General features: G+C 35.0%; 1 protein-coding gene and 1 pseudogene across 4 annotated transcripts in view; both read left to right on the forward strand.

Annotated features, from left to right (window-relative positions):
• The first annotated feature begins 42 nt into the window (after positions 1 to 42).
• On the forward strand, positions 43 to 4,358 carry LOC107502730 (annotated as a pseudogene).
• Positions 4,290 to 20,263, forward strand: part of KIF27 (kinesin family member 27) — a 69,632-nt gene continuing 53,658 nt past the window's right edge. For 3 of the 4 annotated variants that reach the window (XR_004956290.1, XM_016130391.2, XM_036239068.1), the window contains exons 1-4: positions 4,290 to 4,411; positions 8,362 to 8,739; positions 14,276 to 14,476; positions 17,301 to 18,262. Coding sequence is in view for 3 of the 4 variants with exons in the window: in XM_016130391.2 (XP_015985877.2) it covers positions 8,442 to 8,739; positions 14,276 to 14,476; positions 17,301 to 18,262 (1,461 nt within the window). In the remaining variant the exon portion in view is untranslated. The remainder of the gene's footprint in view (positions 4,412 to 8,361; positions 8,740 to 14,275; positions 14,477 to 17,300; positions 18,263 to 20,263) is intronic. The other variant, XM_036239069.1, reaches the window with a different exon arrangement.

The following is a 20,263-nucleotide window of genomic DNA, read 5'->3' on the forward strand; positions in this document are numbered from 1 at the left end:
CAGTGATTTCCTCTTTTCAGACATCAACTCTCTAAAGTAAGGATGATTTTTATCCCAGTTCTTCAGGTGAGAAAACTCGACACTATTTATATCCTTAATTTGTGTTTTCTTATACTAATTTCTTGCAAACGTGAGTTTCGATGAGTACATAATATTCTCTTTTATAAAGGTATGACTGTTACTTTATAAATCCCTTTCATTGAACATATATGTAATTTCAAAGTTTTTACTATTATAAATAATACCATAATTAACATGGTTGTACATGATTCTTTATCCATATCTATTTTTCTTAGGAGAGATGACAAGAAGTGGGATTATGTATAAAAGTGTCTCACTAAATGGTGCTGGTATTACATTATGAAAAGTTGTTGCCAATTTTATAGACGAAAATGGTTTATCATTCTAGTTTGCATTGTTTGGTTTATTAGTGAAGTAAAATATCATTGACGTGCAAGCCAGACTTCAGCTTTCTTCTAATCCACTGCCTTTTATGCCCACATGGTCAATCTCTGGTGCAGCCTCTCCCCAACACCCTCCTCTTCCTCCATCTTCCTCACCCCTTCTCAAGAGCAGTCAGTCCCATAATTCTTCTCCTGGTCTCATATGAGCAACACCATCTTCCTCTCTGAAGCCTGGGTACCAATTAAATCAAACCCAGGAAGCTTAGCTTTTACCTAGGCATGGACTAGAAAGCATCTTCTCAGCAAAATTATGTTTCTCCCTACATGGATTTCTCATTCCATCTAAGAATTTATGTTCTTCATGATGTTATAGAAAGGCTATAGGCAAAGGAAAGATTTTAGGTCAGACTTGTGTCTTAAATAAATCATTACGGAAGTTGTGGAGGCTGGATTTCTAGGGCAAAATTGGAGACATAGGAAAGTCACAGGTTCTTGCCCTACCAGATGGTGGAAGTGTAGGCTGCCCCACTTCAGAGTTCTCTCTGTGCTACCGTTCAATTGCTTCACTTTTGTCTAGAGAGGGAGAGAAGCAGATCAGCCTTCCTCTTCCTCTCCCATGTCCAACCAGAAGGCCAGTTTCCTCTCCCAGGCTCTACAGGTCACTCATAGAGCCTCCTTTGACTTAGGAGGGAAACTTCTTACTTGTGAACCTTGTATTCCCCACACCACAATGCTCAAGACCCCACGACTCTCTCCTTCAGCACCCTAAGTACCTCTTATGAAGGTTTCAAAAAAGAGATAGAGTTGAAGTTGCGGTGGAATTCGTTTTGATCTGCTGTAAATGGGGAATGGGGTCAGGGTGGAGAGGGGGAAGTAGGGGACAATGACTGGTATCCAATGACTGGTAAAGAACTTAGTGACCTCTTCCTTTAAACTTTGGATTCAAGATGCCAGTTTGGGGACAAGAGAAAACATCCCATGCCAGTCCTGTTGGGCATTTGTTGATGTCCTCTGCAAACATGTGGCCTCCTGAGACCTACCGCTGAGGCTTCCTGGGAATTGTCAAACCTAAATTGTTACTGTTATCCATTGAGGCTTTGTCAGCATCTGACCTATCAACTTACATGATAAAGTACAACCTTTTTTAAAAGAGTTCTAAAAATGCAACGTAATTAACAAATTTACATTTGTGGCTCTTTAAAATTCAAAATAATTTAATTTAGTAACTAGGCAGCTGCCCTCCACTTCACTCCTAACTTTCACGAAAGAAGGAACATTTGAAGATACTTAGATTGCACTACCAAAAATGGGAGGCATTGAGGCATTTCAAGCTAAATTGGAAAAGTTAAACATAGAATTACTGTATGACCCAGCAATTCTACTCTGGGGTTCATGCCCAAAAGAACTGAAAACGGACATTAAACAAATACTTGTGGCTTTTCCCTTAGTCCAAGCCAGTAATAAAAATGAAAATTTCAAAAGATGAGGAGTGTAAACCAAAGCAGTTTGCATTTGTGAATTTCACATGACATATCTGTTCTTTATGCAATGAATCTACTTAACAGAATCAAACTTTTTGGAAGGCTCATCAAAATTCAGTTTAGATCAGGAAGTGGCCATGCCTCGTAGGATTTTAGTCATATCCCCAGCATCATTTTGGAAATTTAAGCCCTACCTCCACACCTCCTAGCAGGTATGAAAGGACTGAGGATTACATGACCCCATCAGCACAGATAATTCAGAGATCTTTCTCTACTCCAAAAAAATTTCAGAGATAAGCAGTGATAAACAATGTTTTGAGACAGATATTATGTGGTAGGAAATTTGGTTCACCACTTCTCAATCAATCAAGATCTTCCTCATCAGGTCAGTCATGCGATCATATTTTTAAAGAGTTCAAACTCCCAGTGGTGTCAAAATACACCATCATCCCAGGGTAGTCAGACAGAATTCTCATCCCTACATAGCAGGTAGACATTATAGCTGTGAACCAAGCAGCTTTACAAGTTGCCACATTTCTTATTAAACATTTAAAACCTATAGCTACAATCTAATATAGAAATGAGAAGTGTGGTTCCAGTTTTTATATTAATAACCTTTCGCCTCAGGGTTTTATACAGAGGAAAGGATTTTATGCAAAAGGGAGTGCCCAATTCCTAATCATTTTAGGCAATTGAGGAAAGGATGTATTGTATGGACTATACTATACTATAAAGCAAATATTTTAATTACTTTTTTTTTTTTGTATTGTGAGAATCTTCTTGTTAGTGAATCAGATTTTGATGAATAGAAAACATTCAAGTTGATAGTCTGAAATGACTATTTTGTTAATAAATGAGAAAATGTAATCTCAGTGATTCATTTTACTAACATGTTACTTGAGACAGTTTATAGGTAAAGTTTGGGGATAGATTATATTATTTAACTTCTTAGAGAACTTAAGTGTAAGTTCTGTGACATGTTCTTTGGGTTTTATCCTATTTGATCATACACCTATAAATCTATACATGCTACTTCATTCCAAAACTTTAGAATTTCTTTATTAAATCCTGTTTGTTTTTGAGAAGTCAATTAGGAAGTTAAATATCTCTAAATATATTTTTTACACTAAAAATACAATGTTGGTGTAAATCCCCCTTTTCAGGAAGAACAAAAATACAAATGCACAGTGAGATAAAATGGTAAAATGTTTTCCTGAAAATATTTGGAAAGTTTCACAAAACCTTTAAATGCTGCTTCTATCACTCTAACTTTTTTAAAAAAATCATCATTTTCAAAGTGCTCAGGGAATGTGGACATGGGCAGATTTTATTATGAGGATTGTACAGGTTGCTTTTTTGTTTGAACATTTGTTTAGTTCAACAGAAAATGTCCCATTTCACTCCTGTTGGGCATTTTCTGACATCCTCTGCAAACGTGTGGCCTCCTGCGACCTGCTGCTGAGGCTTCTTGGGAATTATCAAACCTAAATTGTTACTGTTACTCAAGTTTTAAATTATTCGGATTTAAAAATTTTAAATCTTGTTTAACAAAACTTTTATATATCAAGATACATAAATTTTATATATTTGAATATTAACTACAGCATTGTTATTTTTAATATATTGAAAACATAAAAAAATACTTGTACATGAATGTTCATAACAGTTTTATTTGTATTAGCAGCATAGCGGAGACAACCCATATGTCCATCAACTGATGAATGGAAAGATAAAAGGTAGTATGTCCATACCATGAAATACTATTTAAAAAAATGAATAGAAAGTACTAATATATGATACATGAATAAACCTGGAAAACATTGTTTAGCAAAAAAAGCCAGATAAAAGGCCACAAATTGTATGATTCCGTGAACACAAAATACCAAACACTGGTACATCCACAGTGACAGAAAGCTGATTATTGGTTGACAGGGGTGGGAGGAGAGGAGAATGAGAGGGACTGCTAAATGGTAAAGGGATTTCCTTCTGGGGTGCTGAAAATGTTAGAATCAGACAGAGGTGATGGTCACACAATATTGTGAATGTCTAAAATGCTACTGAATTGTACACTTTAAAAAGGTTCATTATGTTATGTGAACTTTGCGTCAATAAAAATAAACTGAATTGGTAGCTAAAATATTCAAACGCAATGTGATTCTTTCTCACATTCATTTACAAACCTCTAGAGAGATCCTTTGGCTCAGCACTCTGAGAGGAGTTTCCCAGTGTTGGCTCATTAGCGACTCTGGGAGCCCAGACTCCAGGGTGTCAGGCGCTAAGCTTCCAGGCAGCGGGGCGGGGCTCGACTGGCCACAGCGGGCCTGGGGCGGGGCTTAATGCCAAGGGGCGGGGCCGGGGCGGCCGGACTCCCAGGCGGGAGGCGGCGCGTTTGCGCAGGGCTTTGCCGGTTGCCGGGAGAACCTGTGACAACAAAAGGCGCGGACGGCAGCGGCGGCGGCGTGGCGGAGTTTAGCAGAGGAGTCCTTCGCTGCGCCCGCCGCCGGAGACTGGGGTTTTCTTTAGCGGGTCAGTGCGCGGAGGGTGGGCGGGGCCGGTGGGGGGCAGCGCCCCGCCGCCCTCTAGTTCGCTGCGCCCCCCACCAGCCGTTGGGAGCAGGGGTCGCCGGCGGGAGGGAGTAGCTCCGGGGCCGCCGCGGAATGGGCTTGGGAGGGGAGTTTGGGGCTCGGGCGAAGCTGACGGGGGGCGCCGGACGGGCGCTGCTACCCCCGCCGAACAGTCGGGGCAAGTTGGGTACCCCTTGAGAGAGAAGGGCCGGCGGAATAAGGACTCGTGAGAATGCGGGTTAGAGCTCCACTGAGTCGGATGCAGTGTGTTTCTCGTGTTCGTACTTGCAACTGCGGGATCCGGAGTGGAATGGGAAGGCCCACCCTCTTTGGGGCTTTCGTTTTGTCGCAGGCCGCCTTTTTTCCACTGCGGATGTTGAAACGGGTGTATTCTTAACGCGGTAGAAGTCCGGTAGCCCCCTCCCTTAGAGGCAGTTGATAATTGATAAAGAATGGGCGCCCAAATTCTTTCTTTAAAACACCTTTCAAATAACACTTAAGGACCCCTTCAAGTTTTTAAATCTTTGATAATTTTTCCTCTTCGTATCTTCTCCATCTAGTTCTTTATGTATTTGGAGCCTTGTCTGAGATCCCTGTGCGCTTTACTCTCCATTTACTGGGAAATTTCTTATGAAAATATTAACGAGCCACAATTTTTAGACAACTGCAACTTCCAGAAAACCAAGGGCTCAGGATGGCAACGTTATCGGGAAAGACTTATTTCCGATTAATGACATGGCAGCAGTAATCAAATATTTCTCTTACCTTTGTTAAGATTTCAGAATTTTATTGAGTATGCTTAAATATTACCAGCTAGTCACATTTCACCTTTCTTTACGTTTAATGATGGCATAATACATATGCTTCTGATGACTGTAATTGATCAGAATCTGAAGAAGCGTGTGCTGTGCACTTTTTAAAAAACTTAAAATTCTTGTATGTTATTTGAAAGCCATATATTTATGGGCGCTTATCATTTTTCAATGATTAGGATAGGTGAATTTCGATGGCCTTTGTAGCCAAATTGTTTGTAGATACTCCTATTATAAAAATTGAGAAAATGAAAATATTCCAATTACATTTAGCACCTTTTATTAGCAATTCTGTTGGAAGTAGTTAGGCTTGGCTTAACATAGGCCATGACTTGTTTTAATGTGATGGCATAAAAAGAATAATCTGTGTGATAAAAACTTCAAGTGTAGGTGTTTAGAGACATTTGTAAGAACCAACTCATAGAGCATCCCTGCAGTTTCTTTGGAAAAGTTTCCAGTACCAAATGCTGGTAGAGCCCTTTAGGATCCAAGAAAAGATTTATCATACATATGAGTATTTGTTCAGTGCTAAATTTCATTAGAATGATTAAAACTGCCAAGATTAGATGCATCTCTTTGGCCATTAAATATAGTTTGTTGACTCTGTTTTGGGATTTTACAGCCCAGGGGAACTGTATATATATATATATATATATATATATATATATATATATATATATATTTTTTTTACTCTCAGTGGGTTCTTAGTAGGGTGATGTAAATGTTTTTTGTTTTTGTGATCCTTTTCAGACTATCCACTCACATAATTATAAATGCACAGTACTAATGCAGAGTTTTTTAAAGGCTAGTGGATATTAAATATATCTTAATTAACATTTCTATAGCAAGTAGTGCTGAAAATGTTACTTTAGTTCATTAGTCAGCTAGGTTACTTAATGATAGTGTTCAAGACTGGCCTTCTCCAAAGATCCCAGCCTCGACCCAAACTGATTATTTTTCATCATCTGCACTTAAATATTATCATTGATTACTTGTTACATATTAAAAATCTCTTATGGTGTAAGCTTTACCCTACCAAGGTTATGAACATTTGTGTACAAGTTTTTTCTTTTCTGTTGGGTATATACCTAAGAGTGGAGTTACTGGGTCAAATTATAACTGTTTAACTTTTTGAGGAACTGTCAGACCATTTTACAAAGCAACTGCATCATTTTACATTCCTATCAAGAGTGTATAAGATCTCTACATTCTTTTTAAAAATTTTTTTTATCATGACATTGGTTAACGAAATCCATAAGTTTCAGGTGTACAATTTAATAGTAAGGCATATATATATATATAAATATATAAATATATATATATATATTGCATTTGTGTGTTCACCTATGAAGATCTCTACATTCTTGTCAACACTGTCTTTTTTATTGTAGCCGAGTTAGTGGGAGTGAAATGGTATCTCATTGTGGTTTTGATTGCATTTTCCTGATAGCTAATGATGTCGAAGACCTTTGCATGTGCTTTTTGGCCATTTTTATATCTTCTTTGAAGAACCGTCTTTTCAGAGCCTTTGCCCATTTTAAAATTGGGTTGTCTTTTTGCTATTGAGTTGGAATAGTTCTTTATATGTTCTAGATACAAATCCTTATTAGATACATGATTTGCAAATATTTTCTCCCATTCAATGATTGTCTTTTCCTTGATGGTGTCCTTTGAGGCACAAAACTTTTAAATTAGATTAAGTGCATTTTTTAAATTTTTATTTTCCCACTTACTGCTTTTACTTTTGGTGTCATATCTGAAAAACCATTGCAAATCCAAGATTAGGAAGAGTTACCGCTATGTTTTCTTTAAAGAATTTTATAGTTACATTTAGGTCTATGAACCATTTCAAATTAATTTTTGTGTATATGAGGTAGGAGTCCAATGTCACGTGGATATCCAGTTATCCCATGATCAGTTGTTGATAAGACTTTTCCCCATTGAATTGTCCTGGCACACTTGTCAAAAATCAATTGCCCTTAAATATGAGGGTTTATTTCTGAATTCTCAATTCTTTTCCATTGATCTTTAAGTCTTATGCCAATACCACACTGTCTTGATTATTGTTTCCTTGGTTTTAAAATTGTGGAAGTGTGTCCTCCAAATTTGTTCTTTTTCAATAAATATTGTTTTGGCTCTTCTGTGCCCATAAAATTACATGTGAATTTTAGAATTAGCTCATCATTTTCTGCAAATAAGTCAGCTGGGATTTTAACAGGAGTTGTGTTGAATCTGTAGCTCAATTTGGAAATATTGCCATCTTAACAATGTTAAGTCTTCCAGTCCATGGATGTGAGATGGTTTTCATTTATTTAGATCTTTACTTTCAACAATATTTTGTAGTTTCTAAAATATAAGTTTTATACATATTTTATTAAATCTATTCTTTACCACTTTTTATGCTATTATAACTGGAATTTCTTAATTTATTTTTCAGGATGTTTATTATTGTAGCTGCCAATTTAATTTTTTAAATTAAAAAAATTTTAGTTATAGTTGGCATACCCAATTTATTTGTAGTGTATTAAATCCACCAGAGATCTTCACAAATAAGGACAACATAATTTAAGAGTAGAAAGGCAGTTTTTCTGTTAGTTTTGATTATTTTTGAATAAAAAATTTAGTTTTAAATTTATATCGACTTATAGAAATCCTTAAAACTATTTCATAGATTTATTTCTAATATTTGTGGCAAAGAGATGTCGTTTTTTCAATACATGGCTATAAAATCTAGTACAACCTTTTGTTTTTAACATGTGTACAATTACCCAATTATTTACTTATCTTAATTTTCCTACTTCTCAGTTATTCAATGTTTAGATTAATGAGATGGGAAACATTACCATTACAGAAAGAATGGCATAGTGGAATCCCATGTACTTATCATTCAGCTTCATTTACCAACTCATGGTACCCTAGATTATTTTGCAGCAAATCTAGATATTTTATCTATCAATTATAGGTGTACTTTCACAATACAGATTTTCTTTTTGTAACTGTCTTATATTGGAACAGAACTTACCCTTTCCTTTAGAAGTTGAATTAGTTTATTAGGACAGAAGAGTCAATAATTAAATTTTATTTTTATTTTGATACACAGGAATTAAGATCTTATGTAAAATGGATGTTTCTCGCACTGAATATTAAGTAGAAAATCTATTTATTAAAATCTAAGCCGCCATGGAAGAAATACCAGTAAAAGTTGCTGTAAGAATTAGACCTCTGCTGTGCAAAGAAGTTCTTCATAATCATCAAGTTTGTGTGAGAGTTATTCCAAACACCCAGCAAATTATTATTGGGCGAGATAGAGTCTTTACTTTCGATTTTGTTTTTGGCAAAAATTCCACTCAAGATGAAGTTTATAATATGTGCATAAAGCCACTAGTGTTGTCACTCATTGAGGGCTATAATGCAACTGTTTTTGCCTATGGACAAACTGGATCTGGGAAGACATATACCATTGGAGGAGGCCATGTTGGTAAGATCCCCATACTCTTTGACTTTTATTTGTGATACTGTAAAGAAGCTAAAACATGATAGTACCTGACATATAGTAATCAGCATGTTGAGTGCATGAAATGTTGAATAGGATAATCAGATATGTTCCTAAGATCTTCATCTTTGAAACATTTGTTTTTAAATATTGGAGTTTCATTAAACAATTTAATTTATGATTATATTTGCTTGAGGAAAGTATTTTAAGACTGTGTTCAGTGTTGGCCCTTTATTACTATTTTTTCCAGTTTTATTGAGATGAATTAACATCTAACATTGTATTAATCCAAGATGTACAACAAAATGACTTGATATATGTTTATATTGCAAAGTGATTACCACAATAAAATACTTTGCATAGTTACAAATGTTTTTTTTTCTTGTGATGAGAATATTTAATATCTGCTCTCTTAGTAATTTTTAAATATGCATCACAGTATCATTAACTATGGTCGCTGTGCTGTACACGCCACCCCCAGGACTGACTGACCCTAGGCTGGAAATTTGTGACTTTGACCACCTTCACCTGTTTCCCCAACCACCAACCCCACCTCTGCTCTGGCAACCCTTTGTCATTTTGAATAGAATTTAAATTTGAGAGACGTGACTTAACATCAGATTTTGCAATTTTTAATAGTCCACTTGTAAATGTTATGAGTCTTGCAAGCAAGACTTAGAACCAGTAAGAGAAATTTATTATGTAGTTTAAAGTCTTTTTTCATTTTCTAGCCTTATTTATATATTTTTTCAGGTTTATTGAGAGATAGTTGATAAAATTGTAAGACATTTAAATTGTATATTGTGATGATTTGATATTGTGAAAGGATTCTTTCCATCTAATCACGTTTATCGCCATATATATATATGTAGATTTGTATTTTAAATATTAAATACTTTGGGATATAATTTCTTCTGCTTGTAATTCTGGTTTGGAAAAGGTGGAATTATAAGTTATCCTTTAGAGCTAGAAGGAAACTTGAAAATCATTTTTATTTATTTGTAAGTGAGGAGCTTCAGCCACAGAGCGATGAAGGACTTGTTGGGTGGCTAGTAACAGCTGAAATTGAAAGCCAGGTCCTCTCTTGAGACTGTTTACTGTATTGATATTTTTGTTACCGAAAGCAAACTTGAATGTTGTGCATATACATCATTGTCTAAAATTATCATTAGTATTCCCTACGTGTGTAATGGCTTTCAATATTTTTTCTGCTATCATGCTTCTCAAATGTAGGGATGGGAGAGGACTGAAGGGTGACTGTGTGGTTTGAGAAACCCCGCATTCCAAAGATTAAATGGAAAGACCTTAAGTGCCCAATACCACCACCCTCCCCAATTTTTTAGAATCACTGTTATACAGGATCAGGAAATTAAAGATACTAGATTTTTTAGGGTCTCACGATGAAATGAATTTCATTTTTTCTATTGTTAGTTGTGGTTTTTCCTGAGGATTGTAGTCTTTTTTTTTAAAATTGGTAATGTTTTATAATCTTAAAGACTCAGTATGTGCTTTTATTTAAATATTCAGATCTTGGCGACAATTATAGCTATATTGTTTTTTATTAAGTCCATGAGTACAATTTTAATTGTTTAAGGGAAAAGGTTATTAAAGTTATTTATTGTCTTAAAATATTTTAACTGCTCTAAGGTATGCTATACCAGAAGAAATAGATCACCATTAGGAACAGTTTTTGATTTTTTTCCCCTAGTTTTTTGAAAAATTAATGTTCATGTGAAAAACAGTTGCTGAGGGATGCTTAAGAAATTAAATATGAAAGCTCCTTTCATCCCCAGGAAATAGAAGTTTGATGTATACCATTCTGGAATCCTCTAGACGCTTTTCTACACATATGTAGTTTTTGTCTTTTTTGTTTTGTTTTGTTTAAAGAGATATACCTGTGGTTCTGTAACTTTCTTTTTGCATTTAGCAATATAAAATACCACTTCATTTCTTGCCATTTGAACTATAAAATTTCACCTCATTTTGGGGGTTGTATATTATTTCATAGTTTGAGTGTGTCGTGGTTCATCCATTCCAGTATTAGTGGACATTTAAGTTGTTTCTGATTTTTACTATTAAAAAAAGTTGCAGTGCATATCTTTATACTTTTAGCTCTGCATCCATGTGTTAGTATTTCTATAGAATGGATTCCTATAAGTAGATTTATTTAGTCAAAGGATATGCACATTTAAAATGTGGGTAGATACTGACAGATTACCCTTCAAAAAGGCTTGTACCAGTTTATATTCCCACCACCAATATATGAAAGCCATTCGTTCATATCCTTATCACTTACTGGATATTATAAATTCAAAGTATTTTTTTGTCATCTGATAGGTGAAAAATTATGCTGTGTTTGAAGTTACATTTCTTGGTATATTAGTGAAATTAGCATTTTCAGTTTCTCAGCAATTTTGGGTCAGTTGTCTGTTGTTTAATTATTAGCCATGTAAATAATGTTGGTATTTTCCCCCTAAATCTAAATAATTTATTGAGCATTTGAAGTATCTAGGGTGACATGCTAGGCACCGTAGCAGAATAAAAAATCTCATTTTTCAATATTATGTTTATTTAAACTAATATTTATTTTCCTGCTTTTCAAAACCTTGGACTCACTGACTTACTAGGCATAATCTTCTCTAAAAACTTTTGTTCCTGTACTCTTTATATAACATATAATAGCAAAATGATTACTGTTGAGGTATAAAATTTTACAAGTTCCCTCACTGAAATAATTTATTTCAGGAATATAAGCCTAACATTGAAGTGTGGTTTTTAGGTTACCAGAATTTATATTGGAGCTTTCTTATAGATATTATTTGAAATTCAGCTTTTTGGTATTTTAAAGGTTTGTGCTTTTATCTGTTGAAGTGAGAAATGATCAGCTGTATATTCTGGCTAGTTTAGAATGCTTACGTATATTATAGTTTATAGATATTGCTATTGGCTAGTTCCTGGAAACCCTCTAAAAGGAATCTTCACCTTTTTCCTTGTGTTGGAAAACCTACAGCTTCCTTTACCTGCCACACGATGGCAGTATTGCATCTCAAATTAGGTGAAAGGCAATCCAGCTTAATAGCAGTTCAGATTTTCAGATTGATTGTTGCCAAAAACTCTAAACATTGGTAATCTACAACTTGGAAGGAAGTTGTTTTTAAGATTCATTTGTAAGCCAGCATTTTGTAGCTTGGAATATATTTTTAATGGATCAGTGGGAAAAATGGTGGGCAGGTTTCTAAATTGGTCTACAGAAACTTAACCTTAAATCCCAATTCTTTCACTTATTTTAAATTTCATCTTGTACCTTTTTTTTTACTAGTTTAACAGCTGTGGCATAAATATATATAACATAAAATGTGTTATTTTAACAATTTACTTATTGCCATAAAATACATAAAATGAAATTTACCTTTTTAACTATTTTTAAGAGTATAGTTCTCTGACATTACATTCAGTATTTTGTAGCCGTCACCACTGTTTTCCATCACCCCAAATAGAAGCGTTGTGCCCATTAAGAAATAATTTCTCCTCCCCCATTCCGTGGTACCTTGTAATTTACTTTCTTGTTTTATGAATTTTCCTCTTCTAGATATTTCATAGAAGTGAGTCATACAATATTTGACCTCCTGTGTCTGGATTCTTTCACTTAGCATAATGTCTTGAAGGGCATCCTCCTTGTAGCATGTATCAGAACTTCATTCCTTTTTATGACCGAATAATATTCCATTGTATCTATGTGTCACCATTCCTCTGTTGATGGGCATTTGAGTTGTTCCCTTTTTTTGGCTATTGTGAATAATGCTGCCATGGACATTGGTGTATAAGTATCTGAGTCCCTCGTACTCATTTTTGTTAATAATGTTATTGTACTAATCTGTCTTCTGGGTTGTGGACGTGATAGAGGAGAAGAGGCAGTGATGGAGAAGAGGTATATAGAGTCTTCAGAATCTTTGTTTCCCCTTGACCTCATCCAGTCTCATGACATTAAATACCATCTATATGTAATTGACTTGTAATTTTTCTTTTATCTCCAGTCCAGACTACTGTCTTGAACTCTGGACTCATATATCCAACTGCCTATTCAGACTTTCCAATTGGGTGCCAAAACATCTCGATTGGATGGTAACAGACATCTCAAGCTTAATTGGTCAAAGAAATGAATTTCTACCATTTTCCTCTCAGACCAACTTAATGTCTACTCTTCCCCATATCAGTTGATGGCAACTCCAGCGGCTCAAGACAAAATTTTGGCGTCATCCTTGACTCATCGCTTTCTCTCACATTCCAATCTGTCAGGGAATCTACATGGCACTCCCTTCAACATAAATCCAGAATCTGGTCACTTCTCACCCTTTCCTTGTTACCATCCTGCTATGAGCCACCATTATGTCTATCTCCCAACCCTCTTGATTCCCAGATTACTGTATTTTCCTTCTAAGTAGTCTCTCCACATCCACCCCTCCCCTTGTGTGGTATAATGCAAAACACAGCAGCCAGAAGGGTCTCAAATCTCAAGTTACTGCTCTCCAATAGCTCTCATCTCACTGAGAATAAAACCCAAAGTCTACTGTGATCTACAAGGACTTAAATGCTCTAGTTTCTGTCACCTCTCTGACCTCATTCCCTGTCACTCCCTTTGCTCTCTACTTCAGCCTCATTGGCCTCCTTGTTTATGGATCACACCAGTTTAGCACCTTTGTATTGTCTGTTCTCTCTTCCTGGGTTACGCTTCCCTCAGTTACCTACATGGCTTTTTCAAGTCTTTGTTCAAATGTCAGTTTCTCGGTAATGCCCATCATGACTTTCCTACTTAAAGTTGCAAGCACCTGCCACTGAAATACACTTACATTTCCAGTCCCCCTACGCTGCTGATAGGTATAATCTGGGTATACCTATCACTTTTAATATACCATTTAATTCACTTATTATTGTTGTGGCACGATAAATTCTAAGAGCCACGGAGCCAATTGAGATAAATTATAAGATTTATTAACTGGCCCACGACTGACTCTCCACCACACAGGGTCAGAGAATCAGCCCCAAACTCCCAAAAGAGGCAGTTTATAAAGCCTAGAACCACATTAAGCAAGCAATCAGATTACAGAAGCAGAAGTTGGCTGTTAGCATATCTTTGCACAATACATCTCCTAGAACCACACCCTGGTTAACATTAAACAAGCAAGCAGATTACAGAAGCAGAAGTTGGCTCACTTGAGAAGTTTCCACCCTTACAATTATTATTATTATTTGCATTTTCTGTCTTTCCTCAGCACAGTCCTGCAAGGGCAGTGTTTTATTTTTCTGTTTTGTTCACTAATGGTTCTCAGGGTCCTAGCATACTGCCTGTTGTTGAATGAATGCATGAATGAATTTTGAGTAAGGGCATGACTGTGAAAACTTTTACCTATGAATTTCATAGTTATGGTTTAAAAATTATAAAGAAGTGTAAGAAAATAAATTTATTGATTGTAAATTTGATGCTTTTATTTTAAGTTTCTTATGTGTTTTTCTAAATTTTCAGCTTCAGTTGCGGAAGGTCAAAAGGGTATTATTCCTAGAGCTATCCAAGAAATATTTCAAAACATCTCTGAAAACCTTAGCATTGACTTTACAATAAAAGTGTCTTATATAGAAGTATATAAGGAAGACTTAAGAGATCTTCTAGAATTGGAAACATCTATGAAGGACCTTCACATACGAGAAGATGAAAAGGGAAACACAGGTAAAGTAGCCTACTTAATTGATAGCCTTCTTTAGCAAATAGATATGATTTAACTCAGTTTCTGGATACATTCCAGAGGATCTTTAAAAACAGACATAAAAACAAAACGAATTTGTTTTTACTTTAAAATTGAATAGCTTATTGATTACCAGTAGCAGTTAGGTCACCCAGTAAAAAGTAGAAGCTCAACTGGTTGATAGATGAAATTATTGTTATAATTCAAGATAGTACTTATTTCCTGTAAATTACCCCCCCCTCCACCCCAGGCTGACCTTAAGTGAGACTGTGAGAATAGTCTAAATTAGTTTTTATACTTTTCCCCCCCCCCTCCTCCCAATTACCCCTAGATTGAGGATAGCTTCTCCCTCTGGTGTTCATCCAAGTTGATCCAGATCTGTCCTTTTTTCTTTGATTTTTGTTCTAGCACACCTGTTACTTCCATTTTTTTTTTTTAATGTAGAAAGTTTGTGTTTGTGTTTGCTGCTCCCTATTGACATTTACCTGTCCTGTACTCTCAAGCTTTGACTTTCTCTGCTAGCAACCATTAATCTCATTAATGGAAATGGGAGAAGGTTAGAAGGTTTGGGTTAAAATGCATGTATTTTAAAGAGTAACACTCTGCTTTCTGATTTAAAAGATTATGTGTTCAACATAGAACATTTTGAAAACATAGAAAAATATGAGGAAGAAAGTTAAAGATCATCTTTAATCCCAAAACCCATAAGTAGCAACTTCTCTTTTTGGTGTGTTTCCTTCCAGATTTCTTTTTCTATACATATAATTTTTTTTAAAAAAATATATACTTATGACCACACATATAACATCTTATTTTTCCACTTAATATTTATATTGTGAGGATTTTCATGTCATTAAATATTTTTCAAACTTATGACTTCATGGTCATGTGATAATTTATCTTCTGAATGTGTTATGGTAATTTAATTAATATTCCATTCCATTGTTGGACATTTAGACTCTTTCCATATTTTCACTATTATTAATAACAATGACTGTTTTTAGAATGTCTTCCTCTCCTAGAAAACACATTTAGTAGAACCTTCCAGGAGAGAAAGGATCCTGCCAGAGGAGTGACGCCCTGGGGGACTTTCCTAGCAGTTAGGAAAAGTAACGGCTGTCGCCATTTAAATAGCAGCCTGTAGTGGGCAGTAAAGCCTGCCTCCTTATAAGCCCTGCCCTAGCAGCCCTGGAATTCCTGGAGGTTTGAAGAAATTGTTTTTTGTTTCATCTTTTAGAAAGCAAGTGTACATAATAGTTTATGAAATTATTAGATAATTCAGTACAGTTTATTTTTTTTCTGGACAGAATTCAGAATAATGTTTTCAGCTTCTGTATCTTAGGAAATGTAATTATTGAGTGTTTTTTATTAAAAGTTACAAAAATAATACATGTTTATTGTAAAATAGTCTCACAATTAATATGTATACACTGTCACTCCTGATAAACTTAATGATCAAAATATTCTATAGCCGATACCAGTCCTATAAAAATTTTGGAAAGATGTAACAAATTGTCTTAAGACAAATTGCCATATATCTTACATAATGTCCCACTCACAACCAAAATACATTTATTTGACACATCTATTTAGTTTCTTTGTTTGAAGCAGTAGTTAGTACTCAACCTGGATGCGGCACAATTAACATCACCTTTGAAACTTTTAAAAACATATTAGTTTCTGGGCCCCACTTTTCAGAGTATCTGATGAATTAGTCTTGGATGTGTCCTGGGCATTGGTACGTTCTTTTTTATAAAGCTCCCAGGTGATCTGCAGCTGGATTTGAGAACCATAGATAGTACTAAGTTATAGCCTAACATTAGGAAAGTTTTATGAAAGTTATACTATGATTTACAGTTACATTGTTATATTTCATAATTGCTGATATTTTAATACTGCCTCGAGTATGGGTATTTTAGAACTTTGGGTGAACCAGGTTGTTAAAAAACGTGTCATGATGGAAATAGTGTAAGCAAAATGATTATTTTTCAAAGAAACAGTGGCATGACAGGATAAGATTAAAAATAAAGTACAAAAATGTAATTTGAGCACATATCGGGAGGCTTTAGTGCTCTGATTCAAATCCCAAATCCACTTACTCGTTTTTGAAATGTTTTGGAAATAGACAAATAATGTGGATAGTAGTAGGGTTAGGTTAATTTTTGGTTCTTAGTCTGCTGTTGAAATAGAAACTTTTTTGCTTGTTTTGAATTACCATCTCATTTGTTTATCTTGCACTGTGATATTAACGTAGGGCATACCTGATTTAAAAATGAGTAACCAATTTTATACTGAAATTTTCACCTGTCATTGATTGTGACTTCACAATACCAAAAAACCTTAAACCTAAGGGTAGCCTGAATATAGTAGCAAAACTCCAAAGAAATTAATTTTTAAAAATGAATCTACTGATTAATTCTTTTGAGTTATATATTTAATTTATTATCATTTAATTTATTAGACTCTACTAATCAAATACTGTAATAAAGAGTTTTTATTTTATCAACTATTTTAAAGAATTAAGTGTGATCTATGACTCCAAAGAAACCAGATTATTTAAAAAATATATACAGTATTATATCTTTTTGAATTTAAACATCAAAAGGAGTGCTATCTCTTCAAATAATTCCTTTGAGAGATTGTATAAAATTATTTAATGTTGAAGTTGTTACTGTTGTTTGAAATACTATTGATTTTTTTTAAGTGACTATCTTAGCTGGGCTATCTAGAAAATGATAACTGTTGGGTGGTTACCTTAACTATACCGGATTCTGATTAAAACTTGATTTAAAAACTTGCTGTTTTAAGTGATTGTTGGGGCCAAGGAGTGCCAGGTGGAGAGTGCAGATGAAGTGATGAGCTTCTTGGAGATGGGGAATGCAGCCAGGCATACAGGTACCACCCAAATGAACGAACACTCCAGTAGGTCACATGCAATTTTTACAATCAGCATTTGTCAAGTTGAGAAAAATACAGAGGGAGTCGAAGATGGATCATGGTGTTCCCATCGACGTATTGTCTCAAAGTTCCACTTCGTAGATTTGGCTGGATCAGAAAGAGTAACTAAAACGGGTAACACTGGTGAACGGTTCAAAGAATCCATTCAAATCAACAGTGGGTTGCTGGCTTTAGGAAACGTAATAAGTGCTCTCGGGGACCCACGCAGGAAGAGTTCACATATTCCATATAGGGATGCTAAAATTACCCGGCTACTTAAAGATTCCCTGGGAGGCAGTGCCAAGACCGTCATGATCACTTGTGTCAGCCCATCCTCCTCGGATTTCGACGAATCTTTAAATTCTCTCAAGTATGCCAACAGAGCACGCAACATCAGAAACAAACCCACCTTAAACTTCAGCCCAGAGTCAGATCGGATGGACGAAATGGAATTTGAGATTAAGTTACTTCGAGAGGCTTTGCAAAGCCAGCAGGCTAGCAGTATCAGCCAAAGCAGCCAGATCCATCGAGAGGGGACCCCTGATAAAAATAAGATCCATTGTCTTGAGGAGCAAGTAGCTCAGCTCCAAGGAGAATGTCTGGGTTACCAAAACTGTATTGAGGAAGCCTTCACCTTCCTGGTGGAGTTAAAAGATGCTGTCAGACTAAATCAGAAGCAGCAACACAAACTGCAGGAGTGGTTTAACATGACCCAGGAGGTCAGGAAGGCCATTCTCACTTCGTTCAGAGGAAGCCGGGGCATGGGAAATTTGGAAGAAGGACCACAGCGTAGCACAGTGCTCCAACTGAAACGAGAGCTGAAGAAATGCCAGGTACTTAGACACTGCTTTTATAAGTAACTTGTTTAAGGGCTAAATTTATTTGGCAAGTGAGAGTCATTTTGGAACTCCAGAAGTTTTTAAAAAGGTTATGTGTAAAATCTCATTTGCCTTTACTCTTTTTCTTTCTCCTTTTTCCAATTGCTTTCTCCTCATAATTCATACCTTTCTTGGCTCCTCCTTTCTTCTGCAACATGTATTTTAATTTGTTATATTTACTAAGTGGAATCTTGTGGACCTGGTTGTTAAATTTGGAGGATGAAAAGAAATACAGTTTTAGAAACAAAATTAAATTCTGCTTTATTGAGTTTTAATCCTTCTATGGTCAGTGATTCTTGGAGGAAAAAAAATACTTTATCCTTTGTGTTTGAAGTGTTGATTTTTTTAAACAAATCATCATATTTGATAATATCTAAGAAAATAAGTATGTACATGTGGCTTATGTGGCATTTGCAACTTGGTGGGCAAATAGATGTTCCACCAATTTTTTAAAATAGGAAAATATAGCTAAAAATAAAATTAAAAACATAGTTGTCTAATTAGAAATCTTTATTCAATACCTTTTTATATGTAGTAGAAAAAAGCCAATTGTTTTATTCTCTGTTTTAGCAGTTCTTGAGCTTTTTGTTCGCAGGTTTCTTAAAATTGAGTTTCCCAATTGTATCTATTGATATTTACCATATTAAAATTAAAATAAAAATTTAAACTATTTATTTAAAACTAACAGTGATAATCTGATTACATGGTAATATACAATAAACTTCTTTTTATGAAAAATATTTTTTAAAACAAAAAATTTTAATGAGTGGAAATGTTTTCTATTTTTGCAAATCTCTTTTAACATCTAGCTTAATAGAATATAGGTGGATTTTCATATCTGCTTCAGCATTCTTTTTGTTGCAATATGTTTTAGTTGAAGGATATGAAGAAAATCCAGCTTCATATAGATTTGTAGTTGGAAAGAAGGACTATTTTAATGCCTTTTTCAGATAATTGTGGATATTCTTTAAAATTACATCAAAACTCAACAAGTGGATATTTCCTAAAGGTTACTTACAATGTGGGACTTGCAAGTATTGTTACATCAAGGTGTATACATTAAAATTCATTGGTTCCTATCTTGTACTTGAATGGAATTTTTACCCACATGATTTGGAATCATTATATAGTGGACATTTGGAAACCATTTGTTTTACTAAGCTATGCAGCTCTTTTAGATGTTGACATAGTTCATTACACAGTATCAGAAAATCACATCCATTAATATCACTACTGATCTCACCATCGAAGTCTTTAAGTATTGGAAACTGTCATACTCAGAGTAGCAGAAATGTTTTCCAAAATTCTAATTTTTGCACAAATCCCAAATTTTATCATTTGCAACAAATAGTCGTTTTCCTTGAAATAATGGTTCTCATTTTTGAGAAAATGTCTGCAATATACCCAAGTGTAAATGACTATAGTTTGTTATTTTAGAGTAAAAATTGTACCTTATGAAAAAAGTGGCTAGTTCAGCTTGCAACTCAAACGATTGCAGATTTTTTTTTCCCCGCAGACAACTATTGTCCATTGGTATGCAGCAAAACTATTTTGTGTATACCTCTCATTTTGTCACATAGAATACTAAAAAAAGCATACTCAAGGGTTGAGATTTAATAAAATAATTTTTATTGCTTCATCAAGATACTCTGAAGTAAAACTGGCATTTGTACTGTGACTGTGTGGCAGTGAGGAATACAGTGATTACTAGTATAGTTTGGTGACACTTCCCTTATTTGTGCTAGGAGCCAGCAGCAGTTACCCACCTATGCTTTTGTATTATTGTTACAAATGTCAACATGATAAAAAGACAAATACTGTTTTAGCATTATTAGGAAAATAGTTTAGACCTGATGGACACCCCAAAAGGATCTAAGGGACATGCTGAAAGCATCTCTGCTGAATATACTATGAGAACTGCTATTCTATCATAAAGCTTTTAATACTCAACTATAA

This window comes from Rousettus aegyptiacus, unplaced genomic scaffold, assembly GCF_014176215.1.
Source record: "Rousettus aegyptiacus isolate mRouAeg1 unplaced genomic scaffold, mRouAeg1.p scaffold_m13_p_3, whole genome shotgun sequence".
Taxonomy (NCBI): domain Eukaryota; kingdom Metazoa; phylum Chordata; class Mammalia; order Chiroptera; family Pteropodidae; genus Rousettus; species Rousettus aegyptiacus.